Source organism: Tamandua tetradactyla, chromosome 3 (assembly GCF_023851605.1).
Source record: "Tamandua tetradactyla isolate mTamTet1 chromosome 3, mTamTet1.pri, whole genome shotgun sequence".
Taxonomy (NCBI): Eukaryota; Metazoa; Chordata; class Mammalia; order Pilosa; family Myrmecophagidae; genus Tamandua; species Tamandua tetradactyla.
In genome coordinates, this window is record NC_135329.1 from 96,551,636 (window position 1) to 96,570,260 (window position 18,625).

The window sequence follows — 18,625 nt, forward strand, 5'->3', positions numbered from 1 at the left end:
CAATTCAATGGCTTCCCTCTAGCCACTCCAATACACCATAAACTAAAACAAGATCCTTATATAATGCATAAGAATAACCTACAGGATTACCTCTCAACTCTCTTTGAAATCTCTCAGTCACTGAAACTTTATTTTGTCTCTTTTCTTTCCTTTCCCATTTGGTCAAGAAGGCTTTCTCAATCTCTTGATGCTGAATCTCAGCTTATCCCAAGCTTTCTGTCCCACGTTGCCAGGAAGACTTACACATCTTGGAATCATGTCCCACATAAGAGGAATGGCAGTGAGTTCACTTGCCAAGTTGGCCAGAGAAAGAGGTCACATCTGAGCAACAAAAGAGGTTCTCTGGGGGTGACTCTGAGGCCTAATTTTTAATAGGCTTAGCCTATCATTTTCAGGAATAAGTTTCATAGAGACGAACCCCAAAATCAAGGGCTCAGCCTATTGTTTTGGTTGTCCCCACTACTTGCAAGAATATCAGACATTCCCCACATAAGAAGTTGAATATGTCCTCCTTTCTTCTCATCCCCCCAAAGGGACTTTGCAAACACTTCTTTATTCAGTGCCCAAATTATTCTGGGATTTATCAGGACATCATGCTAAACTCGACAAACCAACAAAATCTCACACCCTATTCAAGATTCCATGTACTTATGATGTTCAACTAAACTGACCATACAAGTTATATTAGGAAATGCACTACCCAAAATATAAATTTTGCACCACATAAACATCTCTCCCTTTAGTCTCACATAGAAGTTGAAGTTTTAAAATGTGGACAATATCATCCTTTACCCAGTCTTCTATATACCTTAGTCCTGTCCAGATCAGCTTCATTCATTATCTCTACTCAATGTCTGATCACTTTTTCAACTTTTTAAACCATTCCTGTATGGGGTACTTCTGACTCTTGTGGCTTCAGAGCTCTAGCTCTGAGTTTCACATGTCACATATACACCCAAAGTTTCTGGAAAAGACCATGTTATATGCAAATAGCCCAGTATCTCAGAATTTAGAATTAACAGTTTCATCCCCTAAATATTTGTGACTGCTATAAGAGCTTACAATCTAGAACCCTTTACAATAAGCCCCAACCTGATAACCAATGCTCTCAACTTTAATTCACCGAAATTTTATATTATCAGTAGTTAAATTATCATGATTAAGGCATGATGATATTTGCTTTTTTGTTCCTGACATTTTATTTAACATATAGTCCTTAAGTTTCATATACCTAGTTGCATGCCCTACAACTTGATTCCCTCTTGCAGCCACTCAGTAGTCCATTGTATGTATACACCATAGTTCCCCCTTCCATCCTTCAATTGTTACACTCTTATGCCACCTCCATTCGTTGTAGATCAGGAATGCTACCACCAGAAACACCAGTGTGCAAATGTCCATTCATGTCCCCACACTCAGTTCCTCTAGTTATATAGTGAGCAGCGGGGTTTCAGGATCATACCGCAACCCCATCCCAAATCTCCTGTGGAACCACTACACTGCCCTCCAAGAGGCTAGACCTCTCATTTCCATACTGACAGTGAATAGGTACATCTCTTTCTCTGCATTTTCTCTAGCACTTGTTTTTCTTTGTTCATTTTTTGTTTTTTTATATATTTATTTTGTATGCTGTATGGTGGGAGTCACATTTCATTCTTTTTCCATGGGAGTATCCCATTATTACAGGGCCATTTGTTGAATTTTTGTTTGTTTTCTTTCTTTCTTTGCTTGTTTCTTTGTTTTGGGAAGTGCATGGGCCAGGAATTGAACCCAGGTCTCCCAGGCGAGAATTCTACCACTGAACTACCATTGCACCCTATCTCTGTTCTTTTTTTTTTTTTAAACATAACGAGATACAAACAAACATTCTTACCATATGATCATTCCATTCTTGGTATATAATCAGTAACTCACAATATCACCTCATAGTTCTATATTCATCACCACGATCACTTCTTAGAACATTTGCATCAATCCAGAAAAAGAAATAAAAAGAAAAAAAATCATACATACCATACCCCTTACCCCTCCCCCTCACCAATCACCAGCATTTCAATATACTAATTTTATTTTAACATTTGTTCCCCCCATTATTTATGTATTTTTAATCCATATGTTTTACTCATCTTTCCATAAGGTAGATAAAAGGAGCATCAGACACAAGGTTTTCACAATAACGCAGTCACTTTGCATAAGCTATATCATTATGCAGAAATCTTCAAGAAACATGGCTACTGGAGCACAGCTCTACATTTTCAGGCAGTTCCCCCCAGCCTCTCCATACCTCAGGATAACCTCTCAACTCCGTTTGAAATCTCTCAGCCATTGACACTTTATTTTGTCTCATTTCTGTCTTCCCCCTTTTGGTCAAGAAGGTTTTCTCAATCCCAGTTCATTCTAGGATTTCAGTCCCACATTGCCAGGAAGGTCCACACCCCTGGGAGTCATGTCCCACATGGAGAGGGGGAGAACAGTGAGTTTGCTTGTCGTGTTGGCTGAGAGAGGGGCCATATCTGAGCAACAAAAGAGGTTCTCTAGGGGTGACTCTTAGGCCTCATTTTAAGTAGGCTTAGCCTATCCTTTGCAAGGATAAGTTTTATATGAACAAACCCCAAGATTGAGGGCTTGGACTATTGCTTTGATTGTCCCCACTGCTTGTGAAACTATCAAGAATTCTCCACATTGGGAAGTTAAATTTTCCCCCTTTCTTGCTGTTACCCCAAGGGGACTATGCAAATACTTTTTTATTCACTGTTTAAATCACTCTGGTATTTATCGGGGCATGACTCTGGACAAACCTACAAAATCTCGTGCCTACTCAAGGTTCTGTGTACTTAGTTGTTCAATTAACTGTCCACATAAGTTATATTAGGAAATGTACTAGTCAAAATATAAATTTTGTACCAAATAAACATTTTTTGCTTTAGTCTCACACATAAGTTAAAGTTTTAAAGTATTAATTACCATCTATTTTCAACATCCTGCAGTATTGACATTCCTTTGTTCTTCCTCATGCAAAAACATTTTTAAATGTGTACATTTAGTCACTATCATTATACACTCTTGTCATTCCTAGATTATCTCAGTCTTTATCATCTGTCTTTCTGATTTCATTTGTGCCTCCAGGCCTCCTTCCTTATCATTTGCACATTTAGCTGCACAGTTGTACTAACATTATTGTATTACAGTTAGATAGTATTGTGCTATCCATTTCTGAGTTTTTACAGTCAGTCCTGTTACATGAACTGTATCCCTTCAGCTCCAGTTACCCTGTATCTACCCTATTTCTATCTCCTGAAGGTCTCTGTTCTTAACTGAAATTCTCCAAGTTCATTCACTAATGTTAGTTCATATCAGTGAGACCATACAGTATTTATCATTTTGTTTCTGGCTAATCTCACTCAGCAAAATGTCCTTAGGGTCCGTCCATGTTGTTACATACTTCGTAATTTTATTCTGTCTTACAGCTGCATAATGTTTCATTGTAGGTTTATACCACAGCTTTTTTAGGCACTCAAATTTCTGTTGAGGGACATTTCAGCTGTTTCCATCTCTTCGCAATTGTAAATAATGCTGCTAAAAACATTGGTGTCCAAATGACCGTTTGTGTCCTTACCTTCATGTTCTCTGAGTAGATAATTAACAATGGTATTGCCAAATCATATGGCAATTCTGTACTTAGCTTCCTGAGGAACTGCCAAACTACCTTCCAGAGTGGTTGTATCATTTTATATTGCCACCAACAGTGAATAAGTGTGCCTCTTACTCCACATCCTCTCCAGCACTTGTCATTTTCTGTTTTATTGATAATGGCCATTCTCGTGGATGTGAGATGGTATCTCAAATTTGATTTGCATTTCCCTAATAGCCAAGAAAGTTGAGCATCTTTTCATATGCCTTTTAGCCCTTTGTATTTCTTCTTCTGAGAAGTATGTTCATGTCTTTTGCCCATTTTATAGTTGGGTTGTCTATCTTTTTGTTGTTGAGTTAAACCATCCCTTTATATATTCTGGATACAAGACCTTTATCTGATATATCATTTCCAAATATTGTCCCCCATTCTGTAGGCTGTCTTTTTACTTTCTTGATGAAGTTCTTTGATGCACAAACGTGTTTAATTTTGAGGATTTTCCATTTATTTCTTTTTTTCTTCAGTGCTTATGCTTTGGATGTAAGGTCTAGGAAACCACCTCCTATTATAAGATTTATAAGATATTTCCCTACATTTTCTTCCAACAGTTTTATGGTCTTAGATCTAATGTTTAGGTCTTTGATCCATTTTAGTTAATTTTTGTATAAGTTGTGAGATGTGGCTCCTCTTTCATTCTTTTGCATGTGAAGATCCTATTCTCCAAGCACCATTTATTCAAGAAACTGTTTTGTCCCAGGTGAGTTAGCTTGACTGCCTTATCAAAGATCAATTGTCCGTTGATGAGAGGGTCTGTATCTGAACACTCTATTCGATTCCATTGGTCAGTATATCTGTCTTTATGCCAGTACCATGCTGTTTTGACCACTGTAGCTTCATAATACACCTTAAAGTCAGGTAGCTTGAGACCTCTGACTTCATTTTTCTTTCTTAGGACATTTTTAGGTATTCGGGGCACCCTGCCCTTCCAGATAAATTTGGTTATTGGTTTTTCTATTTCTAAAAAGTAAGTTTTTGGGATTTTAATTGATATTGCTTTGAATCTATAAACCAGTTTAGGTAGAATTGACATCTTAACTCTATTTAGTCTTCTAGTCCATGAACACGATATGCACTTCCATTTATTTAGGTCTTGTGATTTCTTTTAACAATTTCTTGTAGTTTTCTTTGTATAGGTCTTTTGTATCCTTAGTTAAATTTATTCCTAAATATTTTATTCTTTTGGTTGCAACTGTAAGTGGAATTTTTTTTTACTTGATTTCCCTCTCAGATTGCTCATTACAAGTGTATAGAAACACTATAGATTTTTAAGTGTTGATCTTGTAACCTGCCACTTCACTGTACTCATTTATTAGCTCTAGTTTTGCTGTGGATTTTTGGGGGGTTTGGACATATCATCTGCAAACAGTAAGAGTTTTACCTCTTCCTTTCCAATTTTGATGCATTGTATTTCTTTTTCTCATCTAATTGTTCTGGCCAACATTTCCAACAAAATATTGAATAAAAGTTGTGATAGTGGACATCCTTGTCTTGTTCCTGATCTTAGGGGGAAATTTTTCAGTTTTTCCCCCTTGAGGATGATGTTAGCTGTGAGTTTTTCATATATTCCCTTTATCTTGTTGAGGAAGTTCCCTTATATTCCTATCCTTTGAAGTGTTTTCAACAGGAAAGGGTGTTGAATTTTGTCAAATGCCTTTTCTGCATCAATCAAGATGATCATGTGGTTTTTCTGCTTTGATTTGCTGATATGGTATGTTACATTAATTGATCTTATGTTGAACCATCCTTGCTTGGTCATGGTGTATAATTCTTTTAATGTGCTGCTGAATTCAATTTGCAAGTATTTTGTTGAGGATTTTTGCATCAATGTTCATTAGGGTGATTGGTCTGTAATTTTCTTTTCTTGTAGTATCTTTGTGTGGCTTTGTTATGTAGGTGATGTTGGCTTCATAGAATGAATTAGTAGCTTTCCTCCTCTTCTGTTTTTTTTTGTTTAAGAGTTTGAAGAGGACTGATACTAATTCTCTTTCTTGAATGCTTGGTAGAATTCACATATGAAGTTATCTGGTCCTGGACTTTTCTTTTTTGAGAGCTTCTTAATGACTAATTCAATCTCTTTACTTGTGATTGGTTTGTTGAGGTCATCTATTTCTTCTCAAGACAATGTTGGTTGTTCATGCCTTTCTAGGAAATTGTCCATTTCAACTATGTTGTCCAGTTTATTAACATATAGTTCCTTATAGTATCCTCTCATTACCTCCTTTATTTCTGCAGGGTCATTCCCCTCTTCCATTTCTGATATTATTTATTTGCATCCTTTCTCTCTATATATCTTTTTTTCTTTTTTTTTTATTTTTCAGTCACACTAGCTAAAGGTCCATCAATTGTATTGATTTTCTCAAAGAACCAACTTCTGGTTTTGTTGATTTTCTCAATTCTTTTCATGTTTTCAATTTCATTTATTTCTGCTCTAATCTTTGTTATTTCTTTCATTTTGTTTGCATTGAGGTTAGTTTGCTATTCTTTCTCAAGTTCCTCCAAGTGAACAGTTAATTCCTTGATTTTTGCTCTGTCCTCTTTTTTAATATAGACATTTAAGGCAATAAATTTCCCTAAGCACTGTCTTTGCTGCATCCCAGAAATTTTAATATGCTGTATTTTCATTTTCCTTTGCCTCAAGATGTTTACTGATATTTCTTGTGATATCTTCCTTGACCCACTGGTTTTTTTAAGAGTGTTATTTAGCCTCCATATATTTATGAAGTTTCTGGCCCTCAGCCTGTTGTTGATTTCCAACTTCATTCCATTATGATCAGAGAAAGTGTCTTGGGTGATTTCAATCTTTTTGAATTTATTGAGACATGCTTTGTGATCCAGCATATGGTCTATCCTTGAGAATGATCCATGAGCACTTGAGAAAAATGTATATCTTGCTGTTGTGGAGTATAATGTTCTGTAAATGTCTCAAGTCTATTAATTTATTATATTATCCAAGTTCTCTGTTTCTTTATTCATCCTCTGTCTAGATGTTCTAAACATTGATAGAGTGGGGAATTAAAGTCTCCAAGATTTTTCATAGGGGTGTCTATTTCTCCCTTCAGTGTTGTCAGTGTTTGCCTCATGTATTTTGTAGCACTTTATCTCAGTACATAAATATTTGTGATTGTTATGTCTTTTTGTTGAATTGTTCCTTTTATTAATAAATTATGTCCTTCTTTGTCTCTTTTAATTGTTTTACCTTTCAAGTCTAATTTGTCGGATATTAGTATAAGTACTCTTACTCTTTTTTTATTCTTTTTTGCAAAAAAATATCTTTTCCAAACCTTTCACTTTCAACCTATTTTTGTCCTTGGGTCTCAAATGAGTCTCCTGTAGTCTCCTGTAGACAGCATATTGATGGGTCCTGTTTTTAATCTATTCTGCTAGTCTGTATCTTTTGATTGGGGCATTTAATCCATTAACATTTAGCGTTATTACTGTAAAGTCAGTAGTTTCTTCTACCATTTTGTCTTTCGGATTTCATATGTCATATCTTTTTTTCCTCTCTCTTTTTACTTTACTAATAGTCTTCATTTCTACACTCTTCTCCAAACCTCTCTTTCTCCTGCTTTTTCCTATCTGCATGTAGTGCTCTCTTTAGTATTTCTTGCAGATCTGGTCTCTTGGTCACAAATTTTCTCACTGGTTGTCTGAAAATGTTTTAATCTCCCTGTGTTTTTTGAAGGACAATTTTGCTATATATATATAATTCTTGGTTGGCTGTTTTTCTCTTTTAGAATCTTTAATATATCAAACCATTGTCTTCTCCCCTCCAAGGTTTCTGCTTAGAAATTCACACATAGTCTTTATTGGGCTTCCCTTGCATGTAATGGATTGCTTTTCTCTTGCTGCTTTCAAAATTCTCTCTTTTCTTTCACATCTGACAGTCTCATTATTAAGACTGTCTTGGAGTATGTCTATTTGGATCTGTTCTGTTTGGGGTATGCTGCACTTCTTGAATCTGTAGTTTTATCTCTTTCATAAGAGATGGGAAATGTTCAGTGATTATTTCCTCCACTAATTTTTCTCCTCCTTTTACCTTCTTTTCTCCTTCTGGGACTCTCACAACATGTGTATTCAGATGCTTCATAATGTCATTCAGTTCCCTGAGACCCTGCTTATGTATTTCCATTCTTTTCCCTGTATTCTCTTTTGTGTGCCAAATTTCATATGTCCAATCCTCTAATTCACTAATCCTTTCTTGTGCCTCTTCAAATATATCGTAAGTTTCCTTTTTTTATATTTCTTCTGTTGTGCCTTTCATTCCCATAAATTCTGTGATTTGCTTTTTTTCAAACTTTCTCTTTCTTCTTTTTGCTCACCCAGTTTGACTTTTGATAATATTTTCCATGTCTGTTTGAACATCCTGAATTAACTGTTTCAACTACTGTATCTTATTTGAATTGTTGGTTTGGTCCTTTGTCTGAGCCATATCTTCAATTTTCCTTGATTGACTTGTTATTTTAGCTGGTTTCTAGGATTTGATTTCCTTAATTAGTTTATTCTGGAGATTGTTTTCACTCTTTTACCTAGGATTTTCTTGCTGGATGGCTTTGTTCTCTATCTGTTCTTTGGCACTCATCAACTTTTTGTGGACCTTTAGCATAGATTCTGTTTAACTGATCAGAATTTTTCAGTTCTTGTTTTTCCATTTATCCTGCCTATATGAAGCTTTTCTTTTTTTTTTTTTTTCTGCATTGGGTCTTCCCATATTATAGACCCCAGTCAGACTTTCCCAAACTGAACTGGCCCACATCTTAGGAGGAAAGAGTAGCCTGCATCAGTTTTCCCTGATGGTGAGACCCAGCATGTTAACAAATTTTAACATGAAGACTCTAGACGCTGTGCTTTTCCCATTCTACCCAGCGTGTGGCACTTTTCTACCTGTGGCTTCCCACCAGAGTAAAGTGATGTGGTGTCTTTAATTTCAGCATACTCACCCTGCCATGGGCATAGCTGAGACAGAGGTCAGGTTGTAGGTTGGCATTCATTGCTTCAGTTTTCCAGTCCCTGGGGCCTCAATTCCTTGAAGGGGGGATTCTGCTTGAGCTGGACAGCACCATTCTCTTGGGGAAGATACACCCTTTAGGGGATTAACTCCTTTCACCTGACTAGTTGCTTTGTCTCTCAGACAATCTTAATTCAGTTGCCTGGAACAGTATTGGAACCTGAAAAGGCTTCCACTTCTATCTAATGAACTGTTAAGTAGTAGAAACAAAGCAAAAAAGAAAAAAATCCTTTTTAGTGCAGAGAACCACTACTCCTCTGGTTTGTCATTCAAGAACTTAAGTTGGTACATGGCTCTATGTATCTCCAGGCTCTATGTGCTCCCTTTTCTTGGGGTCCAGCTCCTTTGTAGTATTTCTTGCTGTCAAACTCGAAAAGCCTCAGGTTTGTCTCCCCCCATCAGCCCTGCCCCCTCCCTGCTGGGGCAAAAACTCCTAGTACCTTAAGCATTTATTCCAGGTCTCTCTGTGCTGGGGGCTTATTTTCAGTAGTCAGAATTTTTTAATTAGTTTCACAAGTGAAGCTTGGTTGAGCTAAGCCCTTGCTGCTAGTAGAGTCTATTTCTTTTCCCATTGGGGAACCAGCTTGCCACACCCATGGGAAAGGAGTGCCGGCCTCCATGGCTTGGGGGGCTTATAGTCCTGTGTGAGATCTCAGCCAGTCCAGCCTGTCCAGACTGGTTTATGCTGTGTGTCGCTGATGTAGCCCCAGCAGTTTTTCTTTATTTTTCCTGGCTATTTCCTAGCATCTCAGGAGAATGAACTAAATTCCACTTCTCACTGATCCGCCATCCTGCCCTGCCTCTTTTTTGTTTTTTTGGTTTTTTTTGAGAAATATAACAACTCTTATATCATGTTTTCCAGCCCATTTCCATTCTTCATTAATATTGTTGAGAAATAGATAAGTTCCTTTTTATTTGGGTACCATATATTTATCTTCAGATATCTTATCACATGAAGCTAAAATAATGATTGCTGATTATATCTCTATTATATCCGATATAATGAAAGAGTCTAGCCAAACATAAGACCATGAAGCTGGAGCCTTCTTGGTACGTTTCAAAAAGAGTAAATGGGCTGGTAGTGAACAACTCTGAGCAAGGCAGAGTGGTATGGGAGCTAGTTCCAGAGGCAGATAGCAGCTAGGCCTTATATGATCTAGAGCTAGGACATGGTGAGGACTTTGGATTTTATTAACTTTAATAAAAGCCCAAAGGAGGGCTGAGAGCAAGATAGGGATATAATATGACTTGCATTTTTGTTTGTTTGTTTAATTTAGAGAGTTAAATTGAAGTATTTACAAATATCCTTGAAGTAAGGACATTTGAAAAAAAATCATTGATCTTTTTTATGTGTTCAAACAATAAAATTTACCTGCAGGTTTTTTTTTTAATTCTTGAGTTGTCCTCATCCTGATTTTGTCTATGAAAAATCTACCCCACAGAAACACAGTCAATGCATGTGCCCTGATGTGGAAAGGATTCAGGTGGTTAGGGCTACAGCCTCTTGCTATGATAGGTTTACTTGAATTTGGATGATATAATTCGTTTCAGCATTTGTTTGACAATGTTTTTAAGTTGATTTATTATTATATCTTGTTTTTAAATTCATAAAGCAAATGTCTATTTTTTCTATTAAATATAAATCTTGGGTGCTACATTAATAGCCTTGATATTTCAGAAGGGAAAAAATAAGAAAGTCATAACACAGGATACCTACCCTAATAGACATAGCTGCTGAAATTATTTAAAATCCTCCCTTTTACAGTCTTAGATACTTTTATTTTCTGTTAGGAAGTATTAAAAACCTGTACACAGGCGAAATGTACAATAAAATGTTAACCTGAAATTGTTTTTCTTGTATCTGCTCTTGAGGAAGAAAGAATTTACTTCCTTTTGGCTTTGTTGTTTTAACTTAGGATGTATTTGTTCTAGGTTTTAGTACTGTAACTTATTTGGAACACCCATCTCAATGCTTGCTAAAAATCAGAATAAATGTTTGCTGATTCTTACTGTTATAACTACATCATAACAATATTTTTAAACCTCTTTAAAATCTTTTCCTAATTAAAAGCATAACTATTTTTCTAGCTTGCTATTTATTAAAAAAAACACAGAAATGTGATTTGTTGACTCATTATACTGTAGTAATATAATGTCCTAATATAATACTATGGGTATATTTATATGTTAAGGTTACTATCATGAGCAGATGACTTTCTTTATAAGTATCAATGTTTTAATATTATGATCATATCTGATTTTATAATGTATCAGTTTTTAATGTGATAACCGAATGCATATCGACTAAAATATTCTAATGGTTCGGCAATGATTAAATTATTTTGTTAAAATGTCAGAGCTCTTGGTCCCATCTTGTAACTTTATTTGCTAACACAAATAGATAAAAAAAAATTTTTCCTTATACTTTTCACATAAGATGGTTGTTTCAGCAATACTTGAATGTTATTCTATTTTACTTTTCTGATATATTGACTTTTCAAATTCCTTTCATATTTTTCAATTGTCATATGATAATATTCTAAGAAGACAGCAAAAGAATGTACCCATACAGCAGAAAAATAAGGTGCTATGGTCAGAAAATAAACTTACCACAATGCAAACATACTGATGCAGTGTGGTATTTTTTTCTCTGAAATTTCCACACTCAACAGGAAACATAGACAGCAATCTTCAGTGGGTGGGTCTCTGAGGTTAAAACTGTTAATAACATAAAATCCTGAACATTAGTTTTAAATGCAAAGCATTTCCAGCTATGTTTAGTCTATTAACAACAGTTAAGTTTTCTGAAGCTTTATATAAGGTATGTTGGATTTTTTTTTCCTCCTTCAGATGACTTGTCCCTCCTCTTAGAAAATGAAACTAGTTGATCTCCTGACTATAGTTAATGAACTCTTTTATGTGAGAAAAGAATAGTTTTATTAATATTAATAAAAGAGCCATAAATGTTACCATTTATTTTAGTAATCTTTTTAAAAATCCAAAGTATGACATTTATACTTTATTTTCATTTTTTGTTACTGATATGATAATTTGCATTGCAAAATGGGGGGTTTGGATAGATGGTTACCTCAATTGTCTTCAAGTCAAAAGGTCCTATAATTTAAACTCATGATAATGGGAAATGGTCATGCTTTAAATTACTTTGAATTCACTTATGGAAAATAAAATCTGGGTGTCTTGTTTTTTAAACCAATAACATTATGTTTGTTTTAGAAAATGCTCACGTATTTTTTAATTAAAAGATGTCATTAAGCCAAACTAAAAAGTTTTGGGGTATGAGTACTTGAAATTATAAGGTACTTATGGGGTGTGGATTCATAAATAACTTAAATTAATTTTGGTTCAATAAAATTAATATACTAAAATATAATGAAAATTTAGGTACTTATCTTTCATAAAATTAAGGAGGTAGGCAGGAAGCTAGGAATCATAAATTGTACTAGTAGAATTGAATATTTAGATATAGAAACTTGGCGATTTGTCCAACAGAAGGCCAGATTTAGGGTCCCTACTCTTAAATACTCTTAAGTATTTTAAATGCTTCCTACTACATACATAAGAACATTTTAATGTATTTTTTTGGTCGGCTTTAATGGGCTTTTTAATCTAGTCAGTTTCTTTTTACATATTTAACATATTGGAAAGGAGATATTAAACTGACAATGTAACTGCAAACTTAAGGACATTAGAATTGTTCTACCTAATGATCTCAATTTATTTCCAGTTAATTGGCAGACTTAATATTACATTTGCTTTGTACCTTGGTATTTTGGGTCTCTTAGTAATTTTTTTTACCCATATAAAAGTGCATACGTGGTACATGATGAGAGGTGAAAAATGACTGCCAACTGAGAAAATTCCTGAAAAGCTAAGATATCAGTACAATTCTAAGTACAATTCTTTATTGTTATTGGAAAGTCTAAAAGATGAACCTATGAAACCTGTGAACTAGAACCAAAAATAGTCTTTTTTAAATGTTACACATTCAGATGCTTCTACCTAAATTTTTAAGATCTGGTTTTTATAGTAAGATTATGGGATCCGAATTTTTTAATTGTGATAATGGAAAATAACATATGTAATTTGGGTGCTTCACTGAATTTGTCACTGAAATATAAAATTATCAGTTTACAAGATGATTTTTATTATATATTTTTATATAATTAGTTTAACTCATATTAGCCTCAGTAATGTAATTCTGCCTCTCAAGAAGCTAGGCTTTTAAATAGATGCCTTATATTTTCAGTGAGAAATCCAATTTTCAGATTTGGGCTGGTATGTGAATTTGCATATAAAAAGACCTTAGTTCAATATCTTTTTCAAAGATGACAATATTTAGATAAATAATAAAACATCTTTCTGCTCCCAACTACAGGACAGAATAGTTAGCCTTTTTAAATCTGAAGGAACAAAAAGAAAGGGACAGAAAAGGAAAAAGAAAAAAGTCCACTGGCCAACCTGGTTTTTTTTTAAAAAGCATAAATATAATGTAATATACATAATTTTATCATTTTGCCCTGGCCTCTTTAAGCAGAGGAATAAGGTAGCAAACTACTCCCTTTCTTCACCCACCCAACATTCCTTCTTTTTCCTGTTTCTTCTCTTTGCTCTTCTCTCTTCTCCTACTCTCCCTAGCCTATTTTTTCCTTTCTTCTTCATATGAAGGAAAGGAACTTCGTAGGAAATTATTTGGTAAATAGCCTCTGAATGTATTAAATTCTTATAAGTAAACTCTGTACATTGACTTATCTCAAATATGTTGTATTAAGACAAATTCCAGGATTTCATTCATAGTTTCAGATCTAAAAATAAAACTTCACATATTTATTTAAATTATTTCTGCAGATCCCCAAGTAAGCCCTTGGCACGGAAATTAATGGATTGGGAAGTAGTAAGCAGAAATTCACTATCTGATGACAGGTTAGAAACACAAAGCCTTCCTTCACGGTCTCCACCTGGAACACCTAATCAGTAAGTACAGACCTGTATCAGTTGTGCGTCTTCCTAATTTCTAAATTAATGGCTGCATATTTCCGTTGCTTCAAGATCTGGAAATGTAAAATTTAACTCTTTGAGTCATATATGTTTTTTCTTGCTCCAGAGCAATACTTCCTCTTACTCTGCAGCTCATTGCAGAGTGGCATGGAATAGCCTTAGGAAATAAGGGAGTAGGGAATTGATAAAGGACCCTCACTTTCACACAGGGGGCCCTAGCCAGTAAATCTAGATCTGTTAATATACTTAAAATCTCAATTGCTTGTTGTTGACATAATCCTTTTTCTTGTGGATTCCCAGCAGAATTTCTAGGAGAGCATAGGTTATTTGAAAATGTTTTCCAAGTGATTGTGATTTTGTTACTTAGGCCCCCAGCCACTGCTCTAGCACTATTTTCCAATGCAAGTCCCCACCAGTTTAGCTATAGGTGGCTAAGAAGCACTGTGTGACTTAGCACTTAATCATAAATGTACTTAGTTTGGCATTTAAAATTAATTTAATTAATTTGTACTAGCCAAAGATGTTGATTGTGTTAATTTGATATTATTAACAAATTTTGCATAATAAATGTATGTAATTTGGGTAATGATAAACAAGTGTTTAACAGCAAATGGACAGACTCTGTTTACCAAAAAGGCTCATTTATAAAATTTTAAATTTTTATATGGCATATAATATTTGAAGAAGTATTTTTTAGAAATATTTTATACACACTAATATTTAATAAATTCACTAAAATCTAAAAGCTTTCTCATTGATGGGATGTTTGTCAGCCCAAGAATAAACTTGACTATATCATAAATAAAATATGTATATGAACATATTACATACATAGATGCCTAATACATAGATGTCTTCTGTACTACTAAATAAAATAGATTCAGAAGTTTCTAACTTGCTAATTGCAGGTTGCTAAATAATTTTTCCTTATAAAAGACTGCATATATTAATGGGGTAATCAACTTTGTTTGAAGAAAATCCAGAACTTTTTTTTTCCTGCTCCCTTTTTTGCAGCCATCCACTTCCCTATTTGTTAACAGCACCACTGAACAATTTTAACAAGCAGTAGAAGATATGAGGAATTTAAAACAGATAATTCAAGTAATTAATTAGGCATATTCTAATTCATTTTTCTGTTTAACAAAACAATTTTAGGTATGATCTGATTTTTTTTTTTTGATTCTGAAGAAACTGTTTAGTCTGGTGCTTAAGGACCTGGGCTCTGGAGTCAGTATGCCTTTGAACTTTGGGCAGGTTAATTTCTTTGTCTCATTTTCCTTATCTACAAAATCATAATAATGGTGTCTTTCTCATAGTATTGTTATTATAGTTAAATGAGATGATGGGTGTAGAATGTTTAGAACAATGCCTGGCACATAATAACAGCTCAAAAGTTAGCTATTGTAATTAACAATAATTGTTATTATTATAATTTATGTGATTTTGTCCTCTATCGGGAAGAAATATAGTACTCAGTACTGTTTGTATTTTTAGGATTTAAAGAAAGTTCCAGAAATAAAAACACTTATAAGGATTTAAAAAGAATTCAGACTAAAAGTTATTTCTAAACAATTTATTTTAATTCTTTTATTTTATGTTGAATAGGACAAAATTATAGTGACTAAAAATTAGAAATATTAAGGTAGAGATAAAAATGAATGAATTCAAGGTGAAATCCTAGAAGCAGATTGTTGGTAAAGGCCCAGCTACCTGACCTACCAATCTGCATTCTTTCTGTTTAGATCACACATCTTTGTAAGTGACCTTGCTTAATCAACATGGTTTGTCCTAAAAACACACATCTACCTTCTGATATAGCCATATAAGTAAGAAACTTGAAAAACAATTGAATTAGAGCATATTTTTATTCCATTTTTCTCCCTTTTCATTTAGTCGAAACTCTGCATTCACACAAGAGGGAACCCGGTTACGACCATTGTCAGTTGGGCATTTGGTAGACCATGTCGTTCCCACTTCCCCGAGTGAAGTTTCTGTGCATCGCAGATCTCCATCATCAACACAAGCTAATAGCCTCATTCTGGAATCATCACCGTAAGACCTATTTCCATTTAGTGTGCTAATCTGTATTTTCAATTGCCCCAAATTGCTTCATTAAAAGTAATCAGAGAAATTAGAGTATCTTTTGATGAAAGATTTTATTTATGTAGTATTTTAAAAATTCATGTTTTTGTAAATGTGTTTATTGTCCCTCAGAGTTTGTTGGCCGCATACAAAAAAATAATCACTTTTTGTTTCGTTGACTCAGCTTTTCTTGAATTTTTATTGTATGCATTTAAATATTTCTGCTGATAATGTAACACTGATGTCAGGGGGTAAGGCAGTAAAAAGTGGAGTTTTCTTAATATTTTTAGAGGAATGGAACCGTAAGGATGAACAGTGTTGGGAAAACTAAATAGCAAGGGAGAACTAAGTAAGATGACCCTCACCCTGAAAACCAGTCATAGAAAACATGCATGCATTATCGCTACCATCCATTCCTACCTCATAGTATATACTAATACATACATTCATCTTCGTAATATAGTATTTATTAACCTGTCACTTAAGTGCACAACCTGCTTGCCCACACATTAATAAGAAATATTTTGATATGTTCGTTCATCTAATGCAGATAAAAACAAATAATTACGCAGTTGGAGAAATGGGGGAAAAAATAAATGCTTACAAGTTTGGTAGGAAAAAATTAATTTTGTTGAAGAGAAAAGGGTATATGATACAGTGAATGTGATAAGACTTAAAGCAAGGATGGATCTAAGAGTAATGAACGGAAAAGTTGATGGAGTGGCCAGGAAGGCCACTGTTGTGGGTGCTCCAGAAAAATGTGACAAGATGTAAATGAATAGCCATGGTTGTCTTTGGGTGGTGCCAAGCAAGGAAGATTGGCTAAGGTATCAAGATAGTGTGGAATTTATCTTGGTAATTGTGGTAGTTAGATTCAGTTGTCAGCTTGGCCAGGTGAAGGTGCCTAGTTATGTTGCTGTGGACATGAGCCAATGATACATGAACCTCATCTGTTGCTCATTACATCTGCCATCAGCTAGGAGGCATGCCTGCTGCAATGAATGATATTTGATTTACTTGGCTGGTGCTTAAATGAGAGCGGTCAATGTAGCACAGCCCAAGCAGCTCAGTATACCTCATCTCAGCACTTGCAGCTCAGCCCAGGCCTTTGGAGATGCAGAAAGAAAACACCCCAGGGAAAGTTTTGGAATGCAGAGGCCTGGAGAGAAGGCCAGCAGAGATCACCCTGAGTCTTCCCACATAAGAAGGAACCTCAGATGAAAGTTAGCTGCCTTTCCTCTGAAGAACTAATGAAATAAATCCCCTTGTATTAAAAGCCAATCCGTCTCTTGGTGTGTTGCATTCCGGCAGCTAGCAAACTAGAGCTAATTTTTATCTTAGTAAACATTTTAATTGTTGGAGATGACAGCCCACCATTTCCTTCTTTTCTTTAATTACTTCACAGAAAATTAGACTAAGTTAGCTTGTATTTTCTGAGATAAACAACAGCTCTGAATTAATTTTAAAATATGTATCAGCTGTTTGTTTTAATAAAGTCACACTACAAATACTAATATGCCCCACAAGTAGGCCCCAAGGAAACCCAGATATTTCTACAAAATAATCACAAAGCATGTGAGTGGGGTGGTTACAATTTTATATTTTATCATGATAGAAATTACTAAAGGCAACAACAGAGAGCTGCTTTGACTGCAAAATAAGCTGCTGTCACTGCTGTTATGGAGGCATTCATGAGGAAACTTAATGCTGACTGGACTAAAATAACCCAGGAAAGTTTCTGCTCATTTGTTGAATGACAGTTCTCACCAATTTATTATTTATTGTTTATTTATGTTACAGTATATTCTTCTGTTGCCAGTAAAGTACATTTAACTATAACATTTTCATTATTTTCTCTACACTCAACATTTTTAAAAATATCAAAGTTTAAGGTAAAGCAAGTCTTTGATGGCGAACTGTTGAAACTTTTAGAATTGTCTTCCCCTCTCTTCATTACACTCAAAAGTTAGCACAGGCAGTACTTTACACACAATTTATGTAGGTAGATTTTGCATGTGGGTAGATTCTGAGCAAGCCCTGTCCATCCCTACCCCAGCCTTCACTTTAGAAAATTGTAGACAGATTATTGTTTTTAAATATATTTAACTCATTGAGATAGAAATATGTTATTCATTAGAGATAGATGTTATTAGAGCCGAAACTTAGTGATCTTGCATTCTGCTCATTAAAATAAAAGTAATTTCTATTCGAATTTAAACTATCTCACTATTACCAATTATAACCAAAGTAAAATGTTTTCAATAGGACATGTACTGGATGTGCTCTGTTGAGGCCTTAGATATTGGCAGAGAAGAGGCAGGCTTAGCTCTTATCTATTTTATAACCTGGCTTCTGAGAAACATTTCATTTGAAGAAAAGGTCCTACTGCTACAAAAAGTTTGGAAACCCTGATTTAAAATAACTTCCCTCCTTCTTTCTATGGTTATGTTCTTGAGTGTAACTATAACAGAGTTAAGAGTACAAGCTCTGAATTCAGGCTGGGTTTAAAACCAATTCTAAGTATGTGATATTGGGTGAGTTATCTCTGTAAGTCTCAATTTCCTCACTTGTAAAAACATAATGTTAATGATTTAAACCTCATGGGTCACTGTGAGCATTTAATGAGATGCATAATTTGGCATACTATCTGATAGAGAAAAAGTACTTAATAGATATTAGCCATAATAATTATAATTTTCTTTTAGTTAATACAGTTTTTTAAAGTGTATTATCATTAAAAGTCGATTGTGATGATAAAATGCACAGCTATATGATGAAAAAAATTAACGTAGTCATGCACTGCATTGAAGAATAAAGAATTTAAAATCTTA

The 18,625-nt window shown here is 34.5% G+C and overlaps 1 protein-coding gene across 1 annotated transcript in view; it reads left to right on the top strand.

Moving 5' to 3' along the window:
* The window catches only part of PTPN4 (protein tyrosine phosphatase non-receptor type 4), a 363,873-nt gene that overhangs the window by 283,115 nt on the left and 62,133 nt on the right, over nucleotides 1-18,625 (top strand). The window contains 2 exon segments of the mRNA XM_077151764.1: nucleotides 13,563-13,688; nucleotides 15,606-15,764. Of these exon segments, the coding sequence (XP_077007879.1) occupies nucleotides 13,563-13,688; nucleotides 15,606-15,764 (285 nt within the window).